Source organism: Acanthopagrus latus, chromosome 4 (assembly GCF_904848185.1).
Source record: "Acanthopagrus latus isolate v.2019 chromosome 4, fAcaLat1.1, whole genome shotgun sequence".
Taxonomy (NCBI): Eukaryota; Metazoa; Chordata; class Actinopteri; order Spariformes; family Sparidae; genus Acanthopagrus; species Acanthopagrus latus.
In genome coordinates this window covers 24,585,046-24,604,102 of record NC_051042.1, presented here as the reverse complement: position 1 = coordinate 24,604,102, position 19,057 = coordinate 24,585,046, and the positions used below count along the sequence as shown (strand labels likewise).

The 19,057-nt window shown below is 40.8% G+C and overlaps 1 protein-coding gene across 3 annotated transcripts in view; it reads left to right on the top strand.

Annotated features, from left to right (window-relative positions):
* Positions 1-2,470: 2,470 nt before the first annotated feature.
* hipk3b (homeodomain interacting protein kinase 3b) overlaps positions 2,471-19,057 on the top strand; it is a 37,491-nt gene continuing 20,904 nt past the window's right edge. For 2 of the 3 annotated variants that reach the window (XM_037095430.1, XM_037095429.1), the window contains exons 1-2: positions 2,471-2,831; positions 11,565-12,894. In XM_037095430.1, coding sequence (XP_036951325.1) covers positions 2,759-2,831; positions 11,565-12,894 — 1,403 coding nt within the window. In that variant the 5' untranslated portion in view covers positions 2,471-2,758. Of the gene's footprint in view, positions 2,832-3,151; positions 3,308-11,564; positions 12,895-19,057 lie in introns of those variants that run through there. The other variant, XM_037095431.1, reaches the window with a different exon arrangement.

Here is a 19,057-nt window from a genome sequence, read left to right as displayed (position 1 = left end):
AAACACCAACCAGACTGAAAACGTGCAAAAAAATCACCGCGCAGATTATACACTGCAATATACCGCAACATAGCCTTACACTGTTTGTTGTAGTGGGAAAGGAATGGATGCAGCTGGTGGTATGTGCTGAGGTCTACAGTTGCCTGGAATAGACTGGAGTCGCCCATTATTACAAATCAGGTGCATCATTTTGGCAGCCTCATTGGGATTTCTTTTAATTTGGAGCAGACGTTGTGTGCACTTTTATGTGTTATTAGTCTGGCACATGTGCAGAACCTCCCTACTAATTGTTCCGTGTATGTATTAATCTAAGACGCTAAAGATTTAAATACAGATACTGTTTTTATTTAAAGGAGCAAATAATCACAGCGTGTAAATGTTTATGCCTGACAAGCACGTGCCTTCAGGTGACTCATGTGCAACTGGCACACCAAGTTTATAATTTTGACCTATAGGCGGCTTCTCGCAATGGTCATGAGAAAAACAAACAAACAAAAAAACCCCACCAACCCATCATTCCCTATTCGCAAGATGGATGTTTGCAAATAGGAACACACCCAGTTTCATCACGCTGACTAAAATCACAATAACATATTCCCAAAAATAACCATAAAGCAACCGGACAAAAGCCAGTCACATGTTGCAAACAATACTGTCCACCACGCCGGCCAGCAGGGGGAGGCAAATGACAGCCACCGTGAGCGCATGCTTGTGTTTGTCTCTGGCTACAAACTCCGAACAGACTAGAGCAGCAGACCACAGAGCGGAAGAAGTTTCTCCCACCCACAAGCAACACTCATCTTCTGTGTTTAGTAAGATCTCACATTTTTATTGCTGTGACAGTAAGTAAACAGCAGATGGTTTTTTTTTTTTTTTTTTTTTTTACTGCATCCTGATGATTGTGATCGAGTCTGTAGTGAAGAAAAAATTAAAATCTGATGTCAACATAAAACTTGTGCACTATATTGTATTATATGCTTTCTTTGTTGGACACTGTTAATGTCTTCACGGTCACTGTAGTAAAGGATACAGAATGTCTATGTCTGCCTAGAGTTAATGATAAGCCATGCACAACTGCCTGGGGTGAGACTTATGGCGGTGGGGGAGAGACCTTGTGTCTTCCACAGGAAGCTAAAGGGGGCTTCTATAGGTGTGGGCCACTCTGCCTCTTCTATTACCACCCCAGCTGTGTTTACTCATGATGCACCAGATTAGAAAAGAGGCATTCACACCTGCTTTCCAGCTGACCAGGTCTTGTCTGTAATTGGGGTGGAGACTAGGAAAGACAAATGCCTTTTGGGGGATTAGATTACAGTCTTCTCAGACCCCGGGGGTTTATGACAGCTTACTTTGTCAGCTGGGTGCCTCCTGACTGTCTGGGCAGAGCTTGTGCTCCCCCACTGATGTCCTTATGGACAGTCACGTTGTGAAAGAAATAAAGACGTGAGCAATAATTGAATACTGGAGGCTAATTATGTTCCTCCATTGTATCTTCAAATTTCAGTCATGCAACAAAGTGCAGAAACTGATCAATGGAATCATCCTTCTAATGCTGTAAATGGCTTCAAAGTTTATGTACATTTTTGTACATCTTTAAACCATCAGTTATCAACATTTATCATATGTTTACAACTATGCACTTTCCTTATTATGATGATCCTCTTACTGTCAGTGTTCTTACCTATAATGCCTTCTCAACTCTCTGTTCTAATACATGAGCTCAGGTTGATTAAGACGACTATCTGGGAGAAGTGATTGAATTATATCTGCTTTTTCCCCATCAAATATTCCAAATGCTGAACAGATGCCTATATTTTCAAACTTTTGGTCCCAAGTCTCATGTGCATTGTAACCCCCCTGATCACAGATATCAAGTCCTTTATTTTTTGTGTCTGTTTAAGTACCTATAATTTAACATTTCACATTATCATCCAAGTTTCAAGTTCCTTAATTGTCAGGCTCCCTTCAACAATGCTCAAACAATATGTATCAAAAGAAAGCAAACATGAGAGTCAAAGACACAAGATGAGTGGAAGTTAAAACATAATAATGGAATAAACAATGTACAAAAAGTCTTGTTATAACAACAGATTATAATGTTATAACCTAACACGATAAACAGTAGGTTATTAAATGCTGTACTATATTATCACATTATAACATGAAACATTTCATACTGTAACATGATGATTAGTATCTTGTGATAGCAGATTCAATTTGTTTTTCGCAGTGATAAGCAAATATCTTTAACAATGCCTAACCATCTCTTTATGAAATTTTTTTTCACGTTATACCGTGATACTGATCCACCTTTTTGGTCTTGTAAAGATATTTTACGATTTTTCCCTTTTTTGTTTAGCGCTGTGATCCACATGGATGTGGACCTCGTCATCCTTGATCTTTGTGAATGCGTCTGCTCGATGATCGACTACTCTGGTCTGACCAATGCCGTCAGTTCACAAACATTCGCTTGCAGTTGCTAGAGAAAAAAGGGACATGTTAGAGGCTGGCAGGCCCGCGGAACCGCACGTCTAGTCGGGGTAACGGACACCCTTTCAGAGATGGGCTACTTCGCCCAAAGAGGACGGAGACGAATTTTAACTGTGTAGCTACAACCTGGGCTCGGTGTGGGTTTTCTGGATGCTCGTACGCAGGAGTTATTTAATGTTTAAAATGTGGGAGATGGTGTCGTTACCGAGAGCGAGCTCTCCCTTCCTGTCGTCTAGGACAAGATGGCAGCAATGCAGGCGAACTGTGCATGGTATGGATTTATAAGTCCATAACATGTTCAGAGAAGCCCTGGATTATACTTATAGTGACTCTATGTGAAGGTAAGTGGTGTCACGGGGGCCGTGAATTGTGATATTTGTTAAGTTTAACATACGAAACCATACTTTAAATGTGACGTAGCTAATACGAAGTCATAACTCAGCTACAAACTTAGCTAGCCAGCTTTTTGGCTCTATAACGTCTCAATTGTTTCAACATTTGCGTTGTGCATAGCTAGCGCTGTCAGCACTCTGCGGTCATTAATTCACTGGTGGTGAGTTATTTTTGTTATCCTGCCCAGTAGCGGTAAGGATGACGCTGGTGGTGGTAATTATGAACGTGAGTGTAATGTGCTGTATGGTGTTTGTTATTTCTGTGTTGTCACGGAGACCCGTTGATTTCTTTTTTTTTTTTTTTTTGCCGTTGTTGTTGAGCATGTCGCTAAGTCATGTGATTAGCTAACTATATCAACTAACCAGGGGTTGGAAGGTTATTACCATTATCCCAAATCTACCTTATGGATCGAGTGACTTCACTTGTGAGTGCAGTATTACTTCTTGTATGTTGACGTTAGGTGACATCAGACTTCGTAAGGGACTCCGTTAACCTAGCGAAATATTGCGCGATTACGGCTCAATCATGGTTAGGCGTATTAAAAACAAGAATTACACGTGTTATCAGTCTGAGAATAGTCAGGATGTCTAGTAATGTCACCTGTTACGAAGGTAACTACAGATATCTAACTAAGTTAAATTGTGAAGCAGTATTAGAGGGATCGCATCAGGGTTTTTAGTATCTATCAAAACTTTGCTCCGATTCTGGCCAGGTTACCTCATTTAGTTAATATCTGACAAACCCCCTTCAGTGTGGAAAACCAAGAGTGGCTGCCAGCGAAACCCTGGACAAAAGTGCCCTCTTGAAACTGTCAAGTATTTTGTTCACATATTTAGACACACAACTTTAAAAAAACTAATCCTAGCCACTTAGGTAGATAGAAAACACAGAACGTTGGAGTTAATATCATGTTTATCATACTAAACATGGCTGTAATAATCAACTTAGAGTGGTAGTTGTTTGTTAAAAAGATATAGGGTTAATGGTTGAGCGCCTATGGGAAGGTTTTGACATCACCACCATCACCTACCAGCAAGAACAAAAGAACCCGCTGTGATTATAGGAAAGATTGTTTTGGCTACAGACTGTTTATGTGACAGGAGTCATTGCTCCTGGGCTCACTGAAACAACTTTTTTTTGTAAAATGGTTAAACTGGAAATAGAAATTCAAGACTCATTGTGCTGTGGGGGCTCTGACGTTGTAGTTGATGTACTTTCCCTGTCCTGTGTCATGGTAGCACTTCTTCTTTTGTAGCCCTGGAACTAAGGAAAAACACAGACCTTTTGTGGGTTTTTGTTTTACTGTGCTAAGCTGAAAAATTCCAGTGGCTATGAAGCAGATGAGGCCGCTTAGTTTTGTCCAAGAGGGTGTAATTCATTCTTTAGTTGTGGTTCTTGTATTTGGGCCAAAGATACAAATAGTACTAATGAGGCTATCTACTAATGTTCAATCACATTTGTTCCAAGTTACGTAATAGCATATATTCATTCTCTTAAGTAGAGGTAAGCTGGTATTCAACTTCAACAACTTACAGTTTGTAAAGCAGTAGTAAAGCTGCCACCCAGTTACTATCTGTGAATACTGGCAGCCGTTGAGTCTACAGGGTGAGTACAGTACACCACAGTACTGCTCTTTGTGTGATTCCCCTTTGCATAGATACTCCTGTCTACTCTACATGTGTCACATTCAACAGCTTATCACTATCGAGGCCACCAAAGCAAGTTTGTAGGTGATAATGAGTACAGTGGTGCCAAAAGAAAGTCTACACAAAGTGTGGCCAATAAATTAAAGAGTAAACTGATTTCCCCTCAAATAATGGCATTTAGGGCTGCATGATATGGTAAAAAAAATGATATTGGGATTATTTTGACAGATAATGCAGATTGCAATATAATTCATGATTATTATGCATGATTTGTTTTTAGATCACAATTTTTCATTGTCATTGAAAAACTAGTAAAATCATGATGATATGGCATTTCATTTTATTATATCTGGAGAACAAGCTTTGTAGGCCAGAGCATCGCTGCAGCACTACAGAATTTTCTTAATTTTTACCTTTATAAAATAATTGCAGTACTATTGGTACATAATGTTGGATGTTAATGGGGTTGTTGAGGCAATAGGATTTGGAAAAACTGTCTTGCCATGTCATGTCATGTCATGTCATGCTGCACTGTAATGCTTGGGGCAGAAGCTCCTCTGTGTTGCATTATGGCCAACTTAAAGGCTGGTTTCTCAGTGCCGTCATGTTGAGGTATGAGCCCAGATGCGAGACAGAAAATAAAACAGAATGAGTGATAGTTTAGGGTGTGAGTACCGTGACGAGAATATGTGAGCTGAAGATGTAAGGTAATTTACATAAAATTACAAAGGTGATGGATGGAAAAAAGTCCAATATTCCAAGTAGTAAACATGTGTTCCAGCACATGCTACATACTGACATGCATCCAGTGATCTGGTCAGGGCCCTGGATTTTCTTGCAAGATGCTTTTGTGCAGAAACTGGTGAAGAAAGTATGTTATTTCCAGTAAAACTGCTCCCTGTGCTAATGTGTTCATGGCTGGTTAAATGAGAAGTTTGTGTGGCTTCATGATCAATGTTTTGCTGATCGATACACAGTAAATGCTTGATGTTACGTGTCGTATTTCAGTATGTGCAACTTGAAGACAGTTGTTAATACATGTTTGATAGAAGTGATAAAGGGGTGATATGAACATGTGCCCACAGATTCATACAAGCATACTGTAAATAGACTAACTGGTACTTGCTTTTATTTTGCATTCACAAGCCCTTCGTCACAACGGTTGACTGCACAGTGTGTTTCCTTTGTAAAGGGTCTTATCCAACTAGGAGAATATCGCTACTAAATGATAGTCATAAGTTCACAGTCAAAATACCATGTGGTCACATGGTTGAGAACATAGAGGGCCTTTTCATCTGATGCGCATGGAAGATCATGTTCACGAGACACCAGCAAAGCACAACAGTGTGTAGGGAGGTTGTGCCACAGCGAGTTCAGACACCAGCCCCTTCTTAACGCTCAAGTGATAGCAACAGCAGGAAGCAGACAGGAACTGAAATTTTTGCTCTCATTTCAACCATAAACAGTCTACATTTGGTCTCCTCATTTGACCTGATCTCGCTGAATTATTTCATAAAGACTAAACATTTTCTGGGTCATATTGGGTTGGTAACATTAAAAATCACAAGTCTCCAGAATGAGTTTCTTCTTTCAGCCGTAATCCAAAAATGTCAGAGAAAATTCCTTGTTGCTGACCACTTAAACAATCACAGCTGAACCTTTGTAAAGACTGCTTTGTGAGACTCTTTTTTGTTGCCTAAGTTAACCAAAGATATTATGATGTTTACCAGCACAAACAAAGGATTAATGCTTTGTCAAACAAATGCTACACAAAGCCTTCCCACCAATGTTCTTCATGTCATGCTTGGAAAAACAGTGGAACAAAATTCCTGATTCTCATTTTTAGCGGAATCTACCATCAGGGTTTGATCATATTTGGACTAATGTTTATGTGTGATGCTCCAGAAGCATAATTTATTACCTTGTTTGCTTCAGTAAGCATACTAGCTCAATTCTGTTTTTGTACTCATTTGGACTTATATTTTTATTGTCATCTGTATTCTATTTGCTTTTTGTAGAGAAGGCTGAGCTGCTGAACAGAATGCATGATGATGGTATCACCCAAAGTGTGAATGCTTCAAACATTTATAGTTCACATGGTACAGAGTTTAAGCTCCACTGACAACAGCAACACTGTGTTTTGGTCTTAGCTGAGAACTCAAGCCACGCGGCCATGAATAGCTCCTGAGCAACTTGCAGTATACAGCTGGCCTTGGGTCTGATTGTCTCTCATCTATGACTATTACTGATGGAAATGTTTTGGGATAAGCAGGGATGCTGAAGTGCCGTATTCATCTGCCTCTATTTTAAACACATCAGTAGTGTTTCACCCACACTCAATATTTAACCACACCTTTGCTTTGCCTGATTGCACACAAACTAAAGAATACATTACAGTATTTATGTGTTACATTCACATTACAGTAGTTAATTAAATACAACAAGTATTTTTTATATTATTGACTATTTTGGAAATGTTTTTTAAACTAACACAGCATTTAAATGGAAACACAACCTTTGTCTGCACATTAGATTAGACCATGCATTTGTTTTTCCCCAGTGGGGGAGAATATGGGATGGAAGGATTACTTTGTTTTGTGTTTGTTTTTTCCCTCACAACATGGTGTGGTTATCATCACACCTATTTGTCCTGTCATCTACTCTTATTTTTATGTCTTAAGACATTGTGGACAGGTGTCTAGTGTTTATTTTCTTGACAATTTAATTTGAAGTGTGTAAGGGTCAGAAGTTCAACTGTGAGCAATTTCTTAGCAGCTCAAGGTTGCTGGAAAGGTTCTTCAGCTTTGAAAGTAATGCGATGCCACAGGAGGAGCCTCATGGCTGACCAAGGGAGTATCTGGCTTCAGATGGTAATAATAGCAGCAGCTGCCATTCTTGTGCCTTTGAAACAACAAAGGCTGTCTGCTTCACATCCTTGTGTTAGACATAGTCCTGCCCATTTAGTGATTGTATTTGTGTGGCCAGGGAAATTAACTGATGCTCAAGTTAAGTTTAGTTTTTAAATTCAATTTGGGTGTTCTGTTACACTGAGCTAGTATTCAGATCTAGACATCTTGATTGCTCAGTTGGTGAGAGTGGTCCAAGTGCAGACTCCCTCTGTCTAGGGACACTGGCACCAGACAGCACACTCTCCATCTCTAAACCAGTCAGTTAATGTTCCCTGAGCACTGAGATGAATCTCACAGTAATGTTGTATTTCATTTGGAAGCTAAAAAAAACACACTCTTTGCTTTGGCTCTGTAATATTGAATTTGGCCATTGCAATATCACAGCAAAGGAAACATGAGGCAAGTTAAGTAAATGCTGTAATCTCAGATGTTCTGTTGGCAATCTCTATTTAGCAAGTACATACAACAGTTTGTGGGTCTCTATACGGTACTATGTCGTCCACTTTTAGAAATATGTAGGTTCAGAAATGGTAGGTTGGGACATGATTCGGTACTCAGGTGAGAGACAGTGCATTCCAAGACTGAGCTCTTAGTCTTTAAGTGTCTTGGGTGTGTTCTGTGTAGGGATGCAATGATTATAGATTTTAATGGTACAATTACAGGCTGAGGAAAAATCCCAGTTTCACTGTCACAATTATAATGAGTTGATTTTTGTCACAACGCTTTGGCCGTATAAAATCACACGAGAATTTTTGTTAAATGTTTTTTTTGTCCCCTCAACATTTCTTTGTTGGCTTTTTTTATATAGATTTTCCGTCTTTCAAAACAGAAATAATACACAAACCAAATAATTAAGTACAAAACGAGGTGTTCCGCCTTTAGCAACAAAATTTAACAGATTGGAAATCTGTGCTGTTGAACAACTGGCTTTTCATTCTGTGTGCATCCCAAATCCTCATGTATAGATGATTTAAAGCTTTTGTTTGTCTGTTTTTTGGTGGAAACATCAGTGCTGGGTCCATTTTAGCCAGTGCTTTCTTATGGAAACTTGTGTGACATCTACCCTGCTGGATGTTGTTGAAGGTCTCTCAGTCATGCAAGTCATAGCACTTGACACATACTGTGCTGTATGTGTGCGCAATCCACAACAGTTCATGTTTATTAAGCGTGTTGCATTCTCAGCTGTGCAGGACTTCCTTATTCTGTCTAAAACTGTCTTTTGCGTTGTTGACAAGTCTACAGTATTCACATGGGAAGGATGCTGTAGAGCAAAGCTGAATCTGGAATAACAGGAAAAGCCCCATGTTACCCTGTTACAGTCCCTGTGTTCCCTTCTCATCTTTAAAAATGCATGGGGGGCTATCACAGGGCAACGAACCAATCACCAGCAGTGAGCCACGCTCAGTTGGCGTAGCCGGATGTTTCAAATTTAGAGAGGCACACAACGGGTCTGTGCGCCGGCCACAGTTGCGTAACAGCAGAGGTTTGTGAGAGTGCAATTGTTGCGCCCAGTGTAAGTGCATGTAACCCTAACACTTGTTTTGAATCATCAGATTCAAGTACATAAACACATTTTCCCTAAGACTGTCTTACGATTCAAAAACAAATGTAATATGTGCATTACGTGAGCAATATGTTGAAATGTGTACAGAAAATTACTGAAACCACTCCTGCAACTTAATTAACTTCTCCACTGCATCTCCATTTCAAACACAAACATTTAGCGAAGTACACCATGTGCTACCATCATTGTGTGTTTTCCTCATATCTCTGAAACTTTGATGGAAAGAGCCTATTGAACACATGACTGGCAAAGCAGTAGTTGTTTGAAATGCGTGAGTTTATGGATCAAGAGTTGTAATACTATGACACAGTGTGCATTGCTGTCTGGCAAGCCAAAGTCCAAATTCTGAACAGTGGAGGCCACTGTAAGGCTCTACAGCTTTTATTACCGGCAACACACCCTAAACAAAGTTGTGTTAGACACTTCCCCAAAAATAATTCAGCTATCTCAGGGCTAAGGCAAACAAAGAATGGCAAGATGTGCATGCACACAGGAGCGGGTCATTTAAATTCTCCAGTTCATCCTGCCCCGCATGTGTTTGGACTGTGGTAACCAATGCTGGCACAGGGGGAGCATACAAACTCCGCTCAGAAAAGCCCTGGGCAGCCATGCCATAACATAATAATTAAAACATGTTAACGAACAGTCTGTTGGGCACCATTACAAAGCTGTTTCAGCTGTACAGCTGACTGAAAATGTTTGTGACACTGTGGTAGTCTTTCAGACTAGACAGCCAAGACACTCATTTGTAGGTGTGCCAGTGTGGCCAATCTCAATTTCCCCATGGAGTGTTTCTAATTTTGTTTTTATTCATGACCAAGATGGTTGCCCTTTTGAGCCCAGCTTGGGATAATTTGATAAATTGCCCCTAACAGAGAAGATGGTAAACAGGACAACCAAACAGTAACACAGGGTGTGATTGAGCAAAGAGCTGTCAAGGGAATAGGCTGACCTTATCTCGCTGCTCAGAATAGAGTCAAAGCTCACAGCACTGGTGTTATCACAACACGAGTGTATTTTCCAGCAAGTGTATTTATTTTAGGGGCAACAGTCTCAAACACACTTGTGTGCGCTTTTTAGATTTCTAGAAATGTATGTTGTTTGAATGAGTTGGGGAAATAAGGCATTAGAAATGATGGGGGCATTTGTTTGTACACAGCACTGAGAACACTGATAAATAATAATCTAATTTTGATTCTTACAGTGGAAGACATAGTTCTATAAATTCTCTGTTGATTATAGTATGTAAACCTTTGCAGACGAGCTGTTTCTGTCTCAGTGAATGTGCCCAGAGTTGAAAGTAGGTCATTGGCTCCAGTATGGCACACAGTCAGTGTCTGATAAGGTCACTGTGCCAGTTTTGAATATTGTGTTTGGTCAGGATCACATAGTTGAGTTTAAGAATATTTCAGAAAGATGTGATGGTCTCCATGAACATGAAGTGCTTTATCCTCCATCAAATGGGTGCACTCGCAAAATGGGGAGGATGGAAAAACAAACTATGTCTTAGGTAATTGGAAACTTGGGCCTGATGATGCTTTGCAACTTCATTTTTCTCTCTTTGTCAATCTCTTATCCTCTCTTCCTCTCTATTGGTTGCCTAGAGACCCACAGTAGGATGCATGGAAATGGCAGGAAAAGGTCAGGCAAACCTTTGAGAAGTTAGTCATCTACTGTGTGGAGGTGTTGGTGGGATTGCAGTGGATGGGGCAGGATGGTGAAGGTGTTCTAAGCACTCCACTACAACATGTTATCTTTCCCTCATCCATTTGGTGCATGTGCCTGGGGTAATGGGTGGATTGAAGTTAATCAGGCGGGACTAGTTGTTAGTTGTTATGTTCGTACACAGTCTTGAAAGCTTGTGAAATGCTTAATTTTAACTGTTGTGTTTTCAAGGTTAGGAATATGCTTGAATTTGATTTGTTTATATAATCATAATCAGGTGTTTCGTTTACACATCATGCATGTAAATCAAAAATATTTGAATATTTGAAATGAAACAATTCTTTTGTCACATTTGTTTGTTTAACGCTAGCCCAGAATTAAATAGTCATGGTTATTAGGCACATTCAGCGTTACTATGAAGAGCTGGTAAAATAAACAAAGGCAAAATATACACCAACACTGATTGCTATTGGTATAAATGAATTCTGTAAACCTGATTTTTCGCTGTTGAGTTTATAGTAAATTTAGATGTAATGATGAAGATTTTTAAAACCTAGAGATATTTCTTTAGTTTCCTTGAAATGAGACAGGAAAAACACTAAGTGATCTTCTTGCCATGCAGTTAGATTGAAAGGGTTTGTGCTGGAAGCTGGTCATTTGTTCATGTTACTGCTCTATCTCTAAGTCAGCTACAAAGGAATTTTCACATGAATGAATATATGATCCTGACGTGTGATACATGAATAAAAGAGTGAACAACATAGAAATTATACAAATTATGACTAGAATGTGCTTCGCATTTTTCATTAAAAATGGCAATTTTTTTGTAAAATTCTGAAATGGTTCTTTATCTGCATCCAAGCTAATGACCTGTTGCTTTATTCTTTCTCTCTGCAGGTATGGCCTCACAAGTCTTGGTCTACCCACCACACATTTATCAAACCCAGACAAGTGCCTTTAGCAGTGTGAAGAAACTCAAAGTCGAGCCCAGCAGCTGTGTGTACCATGAGAGGGCACATCCGCGGACTTATCTGAACAGCAGAACCCTTGGCATTGTGCACCCAACGAAACAAGCCCACTCGTTTGTGAGCCGAGACTTGGCTGTGGGCGTGAAAGTGCGTGGAGGACAACAGTACGCGGTGCAGACGGTGGTGGTGCGTGGCGTACAGAGACAGGAGCCCAGTAAAAGAGCAGGAGGAGGAGGAGGAGGAGGAGGAGGAAGACCAGGCCCCGCTGTGGCCCAGCCGCAACAGGACGCAGGGGTTGTGCACTCGCAGGGCAAGAAGCAGCAGCAGACAGACACAGCAAGTGGGGGCAGCAGTGGAGCAACAGGGGCAGGAGGAGGGGGAAGGGGAGAGGGCTGCAGTGGAGGAGGCAAGGGAGGTGGAGAGGAGGAGGGTGACAGAGAAGAGAACTGTGGAGGTTTGAACTCAGCCGACAGCTCTCAGCGATGTGGGCTGAAACGTAAAAGTGAAGAGCTGGATAACCGAGGGAGCACCATGCAGATTGTGGAGGAACTGTCAATGTTGCCTGCCATGTTGCAAACAACAAATGTGGGGAACGCAACCATGACCGCTCCCGCGGCCGTGGGGGCTGGAGGGGGTCCCCCCAAACAGGGTGTAGGGCCTGGGGGTGTGGGTGCAGCAGGTGGTGCAGGAGGAGTGGATGGGGACTATCAGGTAGTACAGCATGAAGTTCTGTGTTCAATGAAGAATACTTATGAAGTGCTGGATTTTTTGGGACGTGGCACATTTGGCCAGGTAGTAAAGTGCTGGAAGAGGGGCACAGGTGAGGTAGTGGCTGTGAAGATCCTGAAGAACCACCCCTCATATGCACGGCAGGGTCAAATTGAAGTTGGCATCCTCGCTCGTCTGAGTGGGGAGAACGCAGATGAGCACAACCTTGTGCGAGCTTTTGAATGCTTCCAGCACCGCAGCCACACCTGCTTGGTGTTTGAGATGCTCGAGCAGAACCTGTACGATTTCCTGAAGCAGAATAAGTTCAGCCCGCTGCCCCTGAAAGTGATCAGACCTGTGCTACAGCAGGTAGCCACAGCGCTGAAAAAGCTGAAGGGCATGGGTCTGATTCATGCAGATCTCAAGCCGGAGAACATAATGCTGGTGGACCCAGTGAGGCAGCCCTACAGGGTGAAAGTGATTGACTTTGGCTCAGCTAGTCATGTGTCCAAAGCAGTGTGCTCCACGTACCTCCAGTCTCGGTACTATAGGTGAGTACAAAAAAAAGAAGATTTTTGACTGTTGTTGACAAAGAAAGTTTGAGTTCAGTGTCTTTCAAACTAATTTCAGTCTCTGTTGGTGTCCAGACCGCCATAGTCAGGTTACAAAAATGTCCTTCCTCTAGCAAAACAAGGAAATGTCTCCCATACTGCACAACATCCTGCCTATTTAGGAGCCACATACCACAGACACTGAAAAAATGTGACCCTTCCTAGCGGACTACAGACTGACTGTTCATGTCCCCACTGCCTGGGAAAGAGAATGTTTTTTTTCCAAGACCTTAAACATTAAGAAAAAGACAGAAAAGGAAATGTTTGATTGACTTTCTGGTTGTATTTGCATTCAGGTTGAAGCAGCTTTTGCCTCAGGAGTTGAAAGGATTTGCAGAGATTATATTGTCAAAGAAAAAATGAAATGCAAATACTTGACAATAATATACAAAGTGTAAACACATAGATTAAGTCACGCAATGTATTTTGGGGAATTCCTGAAGGCCATTTCAAACATGTGTATGCTGTTACAGGCATGACATGACAGTAGGAGCACTGCATAATGTTTACGTTAGAAAGACGAATGTGTTTCTGACAGTTTTGGACGTGCCCTTGGAAAACCAGTAGGACAAATTACCTTTGGCAGTTTTGGTTTTGATTAGAAAAACCATCCTGAAATGGTATCAGCTGTTGAGTAAGAGACAGGAGTGACCCAGTTCACTGTTTGGTTTGTTCCTTTTCCTGGTTTGCATTGAGACTGAGTTGATTAAATGTAAGTCATTTTGCCATTGCTGACAATAATTTACATTAGATTTTGTACAAATGCATATCTATGTGTTTTTGTTTGTTTCATAAATAGTAACTTGTTTTTGGCACAGTAAAGAGGTACACACAATAATACCACGTCCTTCTAGTGAAACGCGACACGTCATTGGTCCCACAGAGTTTATCTGATCATCTGTGCATGAGGAGGAATGCTTCTTGTCACGTAGTTTTATGTAGTTAATCCTAGCAACTAGGATTTTGACCTCGTCATGGCAAAACATGCTTGTTGCACAGGTGGCGTGACTAATGGCTGTTAAATCATTTGAATTAAAAATCTTTGCAGCTAATGTCTTCTCTGTTTATTAGAGGCAGTTATTCAACAAAGTCATATGATAACTCACTGACTCACTCACTACATTGTCATTTTACCCTCTTTGGATGTTTCCCAAGGCACAAAGAGTGAACTGTGGCTGTCAATATTTGCCCTGCATACATGCAGTTACGTACATCCTGCACCGTGCAGTCCTTTTGCTAGTGACCCACTGCTGCATGGACACAGCATGTTATGGCGCCATGCCACATCTGAAGCATGCTGCAATGAGTAAAAAGACAATATGGCACATTCAAGAAAATCTAGTGTCACAAGAGTTTGTTTTGACCGGCTGCAATTCAATCTTGCATCTGAAAAAAAACAGACTTAGTGTAAACAGGTGCACTGGCTTTAAAGGAAGTCTGTTTCAGATGGAAGACTGAAATGCATGCACTTTAGGTTACAGTCACACTTTACATGCATAACTGTAACCTAAAGTCTATAGATGCAATGCAAGGATGGCTATAGAATGTAATGATATCATACATACTTTTGGTAGTATACTGCACAGTATAATTAATATACGTATATCCTTGCTCACTGTCTATGAATTTCTACAGTTGGCATGTTAGGAATTAGCATACCAAGTGTGAATCTGACTGCAAAGTGCTTAGATTAACAAAAGAAATGGTGAACAAGAATATTGTGAAAGTATTCAATCTGAAATCTAGCCTGAACACACACAATGCTTAAACAAGGAAAGTAAAGTGCAACAGAGCCTCTTTTGGAACATAAAGATTTCTGGCAAGGTAGATGAGCATGCTTATTTTTTTAAGTTTTAGTGCATTGCGGTTTAGAGAAATGCTGCCGGCAGCACTAAAAACATGGTCTGATTCACACTGGTGGCACCGATCCACACCAGCAGGCGACATTTGCCATTAGAGGAAAGCAGCCCTTGTTCTCTCTCTGTAGTGCCAGTTGGTTTTCCTCCCTGATGACATCCTATGATAGGTATGATGCTCCGTGAATGATTGATGTAGATGGTGCTTATACTTTGCCAAAATAATTTTTGTTCACAGCTAGCTCCCCTGTTGATGCACATGTGCCATCTTGTCCCTCCTCCACCTCTCAAGTCAAGTCAGTTTCTAAAAGACAAGTGTACATTAATTTTTAAGTGTCATCATCAAATACGTTATTTCTGATGTTTGTGGCAAAAGTGGTATCACCCTGTTACTCATGGACATTTTCCACCTTCAGAAATGTCAATGTGAGCACCAGTGGGAGAACTTTCACTCCTCTCCCCTCAAACCACATTGGTGAAATTGCAACTTGTTTGAGTACCCTTGGTTTGAGTGCCGTCACTCTAGTTTTTGGCGTGTTTGATTTTGCTGTGTAATACAGCGAATGTTGCTGTCAGTTTAGGCAGCACTGAAGCAAACGTAAGTGGGTTTTTGGCTTACCTCTTGAATTACTCAAAGTCTGAACAAAAGTTGCAAAAGTCAATTTAGATCTAGTCTTAAGACTTATACATTAAGGCAGTTTGAGTTGATCATGAGCCTTTGACGTGTGCTCTCCCTGTTAGAAAGGTCTGGTCATTATGTTTTCAGATAACAGTTTCTAACAGCTTGAATATCTGCTACTTAAATAGTGAGATTAAGACAGTTGATTTTGTGGTTCATACTGTATTTTTAGTTCTTTTTTTGTCTTAAATCTTGGTCTCTGAGGCTGGGAAGAAGTAAGCAGGATTTGTGAGCCACATTCAGGTCATTGCTAGGCTGTTTTAATGAAAGGCATTTACATGGCATTTGAATAAGTCTCACTGCCTGCACACAGAGCCAGTGAAGCAGTTTGCTCTGCAGGGAATTAAAGTACTGTAGATGCAAATAGATTTGATGTCTGTCTGTATTTGCATTTACTGTAGATTTTCTCATTCACTGAACTGAGAAGACTTTATTGACCTTTTCCTCAGCCGTAGTTTTATGGAACCAGCGGAAAAAAATGCTTGTCAATGACACAACGTTATTGCATTCCCTTTCTAACCCACACATGGATCAATTCATCATTTTTTTTAATATATCATACTGTTTTAAATGTACTTTGTTACAAGAAGTTGCTCAAAATATACCTGTCAAACTTAGGTAGGGATGCACTGATCCGACCTTTTCAGTCCCGATACCGATGCTTAGGCTTTGTGTATCTGTCGATGCCGATACTGATCGGATATCATTGTTGAATCAATAATCAACTGTATTCCGGTCTCGGAAAAATACTTGTGTGATGGAAGAGAGTACCTTGGAAGTAGTAGTAAGTATTCCAGTAGGCAACGGAAGCCCCCATCTTCAACAACTGTCATTGGTTGAGCATCAAAATATGAATTCTAAAACTTTCTGTGTTATTGCCAGTGCTTTCAAGCTTTCCATCAGAATCTTTTTTGCATCGTTGAAGTGCATCTGCCAAAGTTAGTTACTGTGCTGTACTGTCTTCTGCTTCTTTGGTTTTGTTGAGCTGCAGGCGTACTCCTTAGCATGGTGCTTTTGGATGTGCTTGATTAAATTGGTAATATTGTACTTTGCAGTACTACCACCACCCCTCGAAACATTTACTTTGCAGACATTGCAAACAGCCGTCGAACTAGTTGGCGTGGCAAACGTGAAGTATCTCCACACAGCCGACTGTTTCGCTTGTTCCACGTTGCTTAACGGTTAACTCAACTCTTCCAGCATCTGACACGTGCAGCTGATGAATGACATAGGATGTGCTGGAACAGAGGGAAAAAAAAAAACAGGATCAGCTAGGACTGGGTTTTGTTAAGAACCTTACAATGCCATTTGATTTCGATTCTGTAGGTCACATTTTGATTCAGTATCGATTCAATTCAATCTTGATTTAAATGCTTCGATATCGATTCAGTAATAAGTACAAGTATAAGTACAATGAGTACCTTTTGAATTCAAAGAAGTAATCTTAAATGATAAGTCTTTCCTCTGGGAAGTTGTAGTTCAAATTGAAATGTCAACAAAGGCACACAAAGTGTTTAGTTAAAGTTTAGTAATAGTGCAACCATATTTAAGCTGAGAAAGTGCCATTGTTTCTGGGACTGCATGGTACATTTTTGTCTGACATAAATATAGACATAACCATTGTCCCTCTGCCCTTTGGCTAGGCCCCTCTCTCCACGGAGGAGAGTGCTACCCGCGGGCGCACGGTGCAGCAGCCAGGGTGAGTCGGTTGCGCTGGGAGTTTACAGTCTCCGAAAGAGCGGTGCATCAGACATTGGCTACCTGCCTCTGCAGCTCCAACGGTGTTTCCGCTGCGCATCACCCTCCGACCCTCGAGTGAGGTCGCGGGCGAGGCGCTTCCAGCTGCTCGAGGCGGGGACCGAAAAGCGTCCAGCGAGGGACAGTGGGTGGTCAGGGGCCGCTGCTTGCCTGAATCGATTCCGAGGATTTTCTGAATTGATGCTGAATTGGGAAAAAATATATTGCAATGCATATTGCAATGCACTGATCGATATTTTTACCCACCTCTAGGATCGGTCCTTGGATCTGATAAATTTTCCGATGCCCGATCCAGCAATTTTGTCAATATCGGGGCCTATATCCGATCTTAATTTCGGATCAGTGCACCCCTCTTTTGTGGGGGAGGAATTGAATGCTTAAGCTGTTTCAGCTCTGTTTGTCACTTGTGTCAACCTTGAGCTTTGGTGACCAGCAGATTCTCACAAGTCTTGCATGGTGTTGTACCATAATACAATCTGCCTCTGTGTCATTGCTGGCCAAAGAGTGCAAAATCAAGGTCCTTCTGGGTACAAATCATTCACACCAGTAGGCTACTATAGGCTACAACCAGAGGGCCACTTTCCTTTAATATGGACTTCAGTAAACACTTGAGAGCTGAATATTTTATTTCTGATTTGATTTTCCTGTTAGGACAAAGTTGTTTTGATTACAATCACAAATGGATAGAAAATGCTTGGTGAAAGCTGCAGTTTTCCCCCTGGCAGACAGGGGTATGCAAAGCATACTGTGAGGGAACAGCGTTGCTGAGGGTAAGAGTGAAGGGTTGCTTAAAATAGCTCATGGGATGCCGGCCAGTGGGCTTTGACTTCTATAGATGGTGAAGTACATAGGCAGCCAGAATGAAATAAGGACAGCTTGAAATATTAGAGAGCTCTCACTTACTCGTTCAAGGTCAACCAGCTCTAACGTCAGCTGTTTTGATTTTCAGATGTCCATTTGTGTTTGTCTGTTTGATTATGTACGCAGCACGGAATGTGCACTGGCCAGTGATGTAAAGTGGCTGCTGGATAACTTAAATCTATCAGCCACTCAAACCTATAACTTTGACAGATATGCCAGCCGCTTCCACAATTTACAAGCATTTTGACCGTGGCTTCTTGTAATTTGCCACCCGGGTTTGCACAGTCAGCTTAGTTGGAACTCTCAGAAGTAGTCATTTCCATTATGGTTTTAGATCCATGTTCTACTTGAAAATTTATGAAGATTCTGGTTAGTGTTTGTTATTCAAGTGTAAAGTTTTTTTCAAGAGTGTAATATTTTGTCAAATCTCCAACATATATTCAGCAGTGACCTATAATTTGAAAACAAGTTATGAAAATCTTTTTCTCTTTTGGGGTGAATTCAGCAAGGTTAAAAAATATCATACATTTGATCTCAGTAACATTATTCTAATTCACTGTAGTTGGGTCCAAGCCAAAAAACTTACACATTCAGCTTGGCTTTTAACAAATACTTAAAGTCAAGATCATATCGCTCCTGTTTTAGTATGTCTTCACTCGTTATCAATAAGTTTTAGAATTGATTGTGAGATGATATCTTTAAAGTACTAATAGGTTTAGTTTTCTCAGTTATATTTGCTGAATGGCTGCTCCCCATCAGCAGGAGCACAGCTTCAGGCCCCTTGTGACTGTTCCTGAATCTCGGCTCAAGATTAAATGTGATTAGGTTTTTGCGGACATTATACTAAATAATTTGTATGTGGATGTGCTTATGGAAGTTTAACTTTTTAATTCACTTTTAATGTGACAACATGTTGAAAACAAATTGCTATATTACAATAAACATGTGT